The 7,061-nt window shown below is 36.5% G+C and overlaps 1 protein-coding gene across 1 annotated transcript in view; it reads right to left on the bottom strand.

Annotated features, from left to right (window-relative positions):
• Positions 1-7,061, bottom strand: part of FAM151B (family with sequence similarity 151 member B) — a 38,561-nt gene that overhangs the window by 2,125 nt on the left and 29,375 nt on the right. Inside the window, exons 5-6 of the mRNA XM_029910922.1 lie at positions 6,841-7,058; positions 4,157-4,292 (exon numbers count right to left, since the gene is read on the bottom strand). Of these exons, the coding sequence (XP_029766782.1) occupies positions 4,157-4,292; positions 6,841-7,058 (354 nt within the window). The remainder of the gene's footprint in view (positions 1-4,156; positions 4,293-6,840; positions 7,059-7,061) is intronic.

The following is a 7,061-nucleotide window of genomic DNA, read 5'->3' as shown; positions in this document are numbered from 1 at the left end:
TGAGTTGGCACTCTCAGTTGGGTTCCACCAGAACCGCATTGTCACAGAGGTGTACTATTTTTTCCCACCGGGTCATAAGATAGATGATGCTCAATGGTAGCTATTCAATATTTCTTTTTGTTCTCACCATTCTATCCCTGCCTCTCCAATGCTAAACAATTCACTTAAACCAAACGCTTCATAGGTGGTCACTGATTGTGTTCCTGCAGTTTCTGGATATTCACCTTTAGATATCTGGGGCCATATTTGCCATAGTGCTGAATACTCATTGGGACAACTGAAGTCAATTGGAGCTATGCACTAAAACATATAAAGTACTATAAAATGCTAAGTACTCTTAAAAAAAAAAATCAGGTCCTAGGTTTCTCAAATTGGGCACCCCAAATTAGTTGACACTTGACAATTTTGCCCTTGACCTCTGTGTTTCAGATCCTCCTCTGTAAATGGGGATAACACCACCATCTTACTTCACAAGGGTGTAGTAAAGATAAATTTTTTAAAGTTTGTGAACTACTCATACTATGGTAAGTGCTATAAGAAAAGCCCAGGAGGAAGTTAACAATTCTGTATTCAGTGCAGTGTTTCAACAGAGTGTAGTAAATAAGGCCCTAGCCACACACTGAATGGTGAGGGTACAAAAAAATATTGAACAGCTACCCATTCAGTGAGCACCATCCATCGTGTCCACTGAATAAAAAGGTCCTACAGGAAAAAGTAATATGTGATCATGTAATTAAAGACTATATCAGGGGTAGGCAACCTATGGCACGCGTGCTGAAGGCGGCACTGAAGCTGATTTTCAGTCGCACTCACACTGCCCGGGTCCTGGCCACCAGTCCGAGGGGGCTCTGCATTTTAATTTAATTTTAAATGAAGCTTCTTAAACATTTTAAAAGCCTTATTTACTTTACATACAACAATAGTTTAGTTACAAATTATAGACTTATAGAAAGAGACCTTCTAAAAATGTTAAAATTTATTACTGGCACGTGGAACCTTAAATTAGAGTGAATAAATGAAGACTCGGCACATCACTTCTGAAAGGTTGCCAACCCCTGGACTATATCATAATGCTCATGCACAAGGAGAATGACTTAAGATTCCACCTTAATACTGGCATTTCCTAATTTTGAGTGCTTTATTTTGCATGTTTACTGTTCTTTTAATATAGTTCTTTTGTAGATAATAAAAAGCAACCTGAAAAAACAAATTCTATTAAGAACTACCATATTGACCCCTGAATGGGTCATGGGCAGGGTTGGAACCTTTACATTCACAGCACAAACCTCTACTACGTAAGCTAACAGAGTAACTGGTAATGGTAATAGGTTGTTACTAGGGCTGTCAATTAATCACAGTTAACTCACATGATTAACTCAAAAAAATTAATCATGATTAAAAAAATTAATCGTGATTAATTGTAGTTTTAATTGCACTGTTAAACAACAGAATACCAGTTGAAATTTATAAAATATTTTTGGATGTTTTTCTACATTTTCAAATATATTTATTCCAATTACAATGCAGACTACAAAGTGTACACTGCTCACTTTATATTATTATTACAAATATTTGCACTGTAAAAATGATAAAAAAAGAAACAGTATTTTTCAATACAAGTACAGTAACTCTTCACTTAACGTTGTAATTATGTTCCTGAAAAATGCGACTTTAAGCGAAACGATGTTAAGCAAATCCAATTTCTCCATAAGAATTAATGTAAATAGGTAAGGTTAGGTTCCAGGGAAATTTTTTTCACCAGACAAAAGACTGTGTGTGTGTGTATACATATACATACATATACACACACATATATATATACACATGTATGTATGTATATATACACACACACACACACTATAAGTTTTAAACAAACAATTTAATACTGTACACATCAATGATGATTGTGAAGCTTGGTTGAGGTGGTGAAGTCAGAGGGTGGAAGAGGGTGGGATATTTCCCAGGGAATGCCTTACTGCTAAATGATGAACTAGCACTCGGCTGAGCCCTCAAGGGTTAACACATTGTTCTTAATGTAGCCTCATGCTCTACAAGGCAGCACAAATGGAAGGAGGGAAGACAGCATGGCAGACAGAGATACACACTCTATGTGTGAGAGAGAGAGAGAGAGATGTGCATTGCCCCTTTAAGTACGCTGACCCCACTCTAAGTACATTGCCTTTTTAAGTAAATCAGCAAGTTGAGACAGCAGCTGCTGTCAGCAAGCTCCCTCTGTCCTGAGCCCTGTCGTGTCCCTCTCTGCTCTATGGAGATGGGATAAGTGGGGGGCAGGAGCAGGGTGGAGGAGACACCCTGACACTAGCCTCCCTCTCCCCCCCACACTTGTGAAAGTGCAACTTATAGATGTTTTTGTTACATAACTGCACTCAAAAACAAAACAATGCAAAACTTTAGAGCCTACAAGTCCACTCAGTCTTACTTCTTGTTAAACCAATCGATAAGACAAACAAGTTTGTTTACATCTAGAGGATATAATACTGCCCTCTTATTATTTACAATGTCACCAGAAAGTGAGAACAGGCATTCACATGGGACTTTTGTAGCCAGCATTGCAAGGTATTTATGCTGAACATTCGTATGCCCCTTCATGCTTCAGCCACCATTCCAGAGGGCATGCTGATGATGCTAGTTAAAAAAATGTGTTAATTACATTTGTGACTGAACTCCTTGGGGGAGAATTGTATGTCTCCAACTCGATTTGTACTGGCATTCTGCCATATATTTCATGTTATAGTAGTCTCGGATGATGACTCAGCACATGTTCGTTTTAAGAACATTTTTGCTGCAGATTTGACAAAATGCAAAAAAGGTACCAATGTGAGATTTCTAAAGATAGCTACAGCACTCGACCCAAGATTTAAGAATCTGAAGTGTCTTCCAAAATCTGAGAGGGATGAGGTGTGGATCAGCTTTCAGAAGTCTTAAAAGAGCAACATTCTGATGTGGAAACTACAGTACCCAAACCACCAAAAAAAGAAAATCAACCTTCTGCTGGTGGCATCTGACTCAGATGATGAAAATGAACATCCGTCAGTCCGCACTGCTTTGGATTGTTATCGAGCAGAACCTGTCATCAGCATGGACACATGTCCTCTGGAATGGTGGTTGAAGCATGAAGGGGCATATGAATTGTTAGCACATCTAGCACGTACATATCTTGTGATGCCGGCTACAACAGTGCCATGAGAACATTTGTTCTCACTTTCAGGTGACATTGTGAACAAGAATTGGGCAGCATTATCTCCTGAAAATGTAAACTAACTTGCCTGTCTGAGTGATTGACTGAACAAGAAATAGGACTGAGTGGACTTGTAGGCTCTAAAGTTTTACATTGTTTTATTTTTGAATTCAGTTATTTTTTGTACATAATTCTACATTTGTAAGTTCAACTTTCGTAATAAAGAGATTGCACTACAGTACTTGTATTAGGTGAATTGAAACATGGTATTTTTTGTTTTTATAGTGCAAATATTTCATGAAATACACATCACACTTATTTTTACTATATAATTATAAAATAAATCAATTGGAATATATCTGATATCAACTCAATTGAGTGACAAGGGCTATTGAATGGAACTCCTTCCAGGGTTTCATGAAATACATGTAATGTATTGTATTCATTTCATGAAATGTAAACACTGAATCTAATACAAAGTATATACAAAATGCAACTGTTTAAATTGGTTTGAATTGATTCCAAATTGTGAGATTGAACTATTGAGTCTATTTGACTACATTTGTGATGAACTTAGTGCAATGTGTCTTAGTTTCTAGCCTTTGCAGATTCAGTTATGAAATAATTTGAAAAATAAGTTTAGTAGAATACTTTGTGCACACATAAATTGCCTCACTTTATTACAGCAGACCGAATATCTTTAGTCCATATATTTTTTTTAAATGGGAAAATTCCCATTTAAAAAAATCATTTCATTTTGCTCTTTTATTGATAATGTAGTAGCTATCTTGAATGCAAATTAATATATGACAAAACAAATTTTAAAACTGAATATGGTATTTTGAAAAAAATGCTTTTTAATATGGTTTGTAACGTGTGTATATAATAAATGTCTAACATCTGACTAGTATCTGCCTTTATCATGCAAATGACTAAACAAGAAGTCCTCAAACTTACCTGTTTGACTTCTGTAATAACCAAAGCAACTCAGATGTTGACTGTCGTACCAAAGCTGCTCTAACAGGGAATGTTACAGGCTGAGTAAGTGCGTCACATATGTGAGCCATCTCTTTCACCATTGCCCAACTGTATCCTATTGGAAAGATCATTTGATGCAGTATTAAGAAACTCTCCATTCTGTCAGAATATAAAGGTATCATGATTTATAAAATAGTTAGTTCCACACTGTTCCATACTGTCGACATGTGGATTTTGTGAAAATCTACTATTTCTAAAAATGAAATTGAACAAAAAAAGACTATGAACAAAAATGAAACTGACTACTCATTTTCACTGTCCAAGTTCAGAAAAATGCCAGAAGTAAATACCAGCATAAACAGTGAAAAATAAATTATATTTGTAAATTCTGTGTTTCAGTTACTTAAGTGTTATTTGTAATATTGTCAAATAAATATTAGTTATGAGGAAATCCTGGCCCCACTGAAGTAACTGGGAATTCTGCCATTGACTTCAATGGAGACATGATTTTTAACATGACAGTGACCCTTTAAAATAAAAAAATCTTTGAAAGAATAAGAAAAAAAGGTAATTCTAAAATTATTTCAGAAAGAATACAAGAAAGAACCGACATTTTAAGTTATACAGAAATGAGGTGGCTAAAAATATTTTAGTTAGGGGCTTGGAGAAAATATGTTTAAAAGCAAGCAATTTAACACAGTTTAAAAATTGCTTGCTTTTAACATCTATTTTTGCAAGCTTCGAAGCTAGTAAAAAAAATTTATTTGTTCTTTAATTTAATGGAAAGTGTCAGGTAACCTTAACTACAGGCATTGCTATCTGTGCCACCTATAACATCACAGTGATAAAAACACTAGTGGCCAGCAGCATCTTGTCTACACCAGTGCTCCCACTGTTGCTGTCACTGGTGAAGCTGCACCAGTGTTAGAGAAGTGCAAACTTTTGGGGGAAAAGATTAAGGTAGGCCCAGCCTTTACGTAGAACTGTGATTTAATGAGCAGGTAATAACCAGCTCAAATATCCAGTTACAATAAGTGCAGTTACACTGTGTCCATACAATCACATTTTGCACAACAGTCAAGCATCAAATGTATTTGTACATTCACACTTATCACACTGTTTTCCTCTGTGTGTATGAAAGCACTCTGGAGAAAAAAAACTGGGCTGATATCACATAGTGCCCCAGCCAGGAATTAAATGCCCAGGCAACTTTATCCACAGAGTACCAACATCACCACTTGGGGCAATGCACTCTGGGATGTTGTATTGCAGAGAGAGGTGGGAGAAAGAAGGACCAGACAGCCCTGTTACCGAAACATGATTAGCTGCTCCTGCCTAAAACAACACAACAGTGTTACAACCTGATTACAGGAAGACAAAAACACACCTAGGCTGCCAGCAAGGGCAATACATAGTTAACTGTCACCTTATCTTACTCTAACATTCCTCTTACTTACATACTATGCCAGCCTCTTCTGAAAACAAAGTTACATGAAAAATCTCCTCAAAAGCAGAAACAATTAGTTAGAATCTGTGTGTCCAGTACTAGTTATGTTGTACCAACCGCCTGTACCTGTGTGAAGTTTTAAACTAGCAAGTGTCAGAATGAGTGCCTTTGGCTGCTAAGTATTGTTTTTGCTGTCTTTTACAAGTGCACATATCATAAGCCTTCCATTTCCAATTCTCAGCTTTGATGTGAAAATGTAACGGTTGCAATCACAGAAGATCAGCTGCTTTTTTATATTATAAAATGAGGTAAGAGTGAAACAAAAGCTCCTGTCTGAGTAATACCAGTATGCATAAAATGAAGTGAACTATAATTAAATATTTAAACCCATATTACACTTTCTTGGATAGTCAAATTTGTTTTCATTTTTTAAAATTTCACTTTTTAAAAATTCATGGATAATCAGCATGCAGAAGTGAATATGGCCTGATTTACAAAACCCTTGCAAAGAATTCAGCTTCACAATTTAAAAAAAATACACTAAGACATATTAAGGATCTTGTTTGAACTAACAAACTGTCTTGAACCATCTCATTGTTCCTAATTATTGCAGAAGTCTGAACAAGGATTAATTTAATAGAACATTCATACTAAGGGCCTGATCTTGCAGTAATTAAGTGGAAGTTTTGCCCAAGATGGGACTGAAATATTGACAGCTGGAAGTACTGACAGCAGCACTGGAAAAGCCTTGATACCCTAAGGAACAGGTTAAAAAAATAAATACACCTCTATCCCGATATAACGCGGCCCGATATAACATGAATTCGGATATAACGCGGTAAAGTAGCGCTCCGGGGGGTCGGGGCTGCGCACTCCAGCGGATCAAAGCAAGTTCAATATAACACGGTTTCACCTATAACGCAGTAAGATTTTTTGGCTCCCAAGGACAGCGTTATATCGGGGTAGAGGTGTACAGTTAACTTCAGTAACAGAAATATAGTAGATCTATACATGTTCATAAACCCTATTTTCCAATTCTATACTAGGTTGCAAAATGACAAATTTAATAACATTATTGTCTTTTAGTCTATTTTATTTATACTAATTACAGTTTTTAAAAACTGACAGATGTATGCAAAAGAAATTGCATCTATGTTATTGAGGCAAATGTGGAGGCAACTTCAAGCCTTGCAGTGTGTAAATCTTCCATTTTTACCTTTATTGCATTGTTGAGGCTGCCACCCAGTTGTCCAGCCCAACGATAAGGTCACATCCGGGCAGAATGAAGTTACAGTGTCTAGAAATCTTTTTGCATCCATGACAGTGTTACTTCCATTAGGTCCAGGGAGAATGTCTGCATTAATCCAGACAGGTCGCCTCAGATGCAACTTTATGCCTTCAAGAAGCATCATAGAGGGCTTCACCGCTGCTAGACTA

The sequence above is a fragment of the Terrapene carolina genome, unplaced genomic scaffold (assembly GCF_002925995.2).
Source record: "Terrapene carolina triunguis isolate 2854851 unplaced genomic scaffold, T_m_triunguis-2.0 Scaffold69, whole genome shotgun sequence".
NCBI classification, from domain to species: Eukaryota; Metazoa; Chordata; order Testudines; family Emydidae; genus Terrapene; species Terrapene triunguis.
The sequence above is the reverse complement of the archived record's forward strand: the minus strand, read 5'-3'. Positions and strand labels throughout refer to the sequence as shown.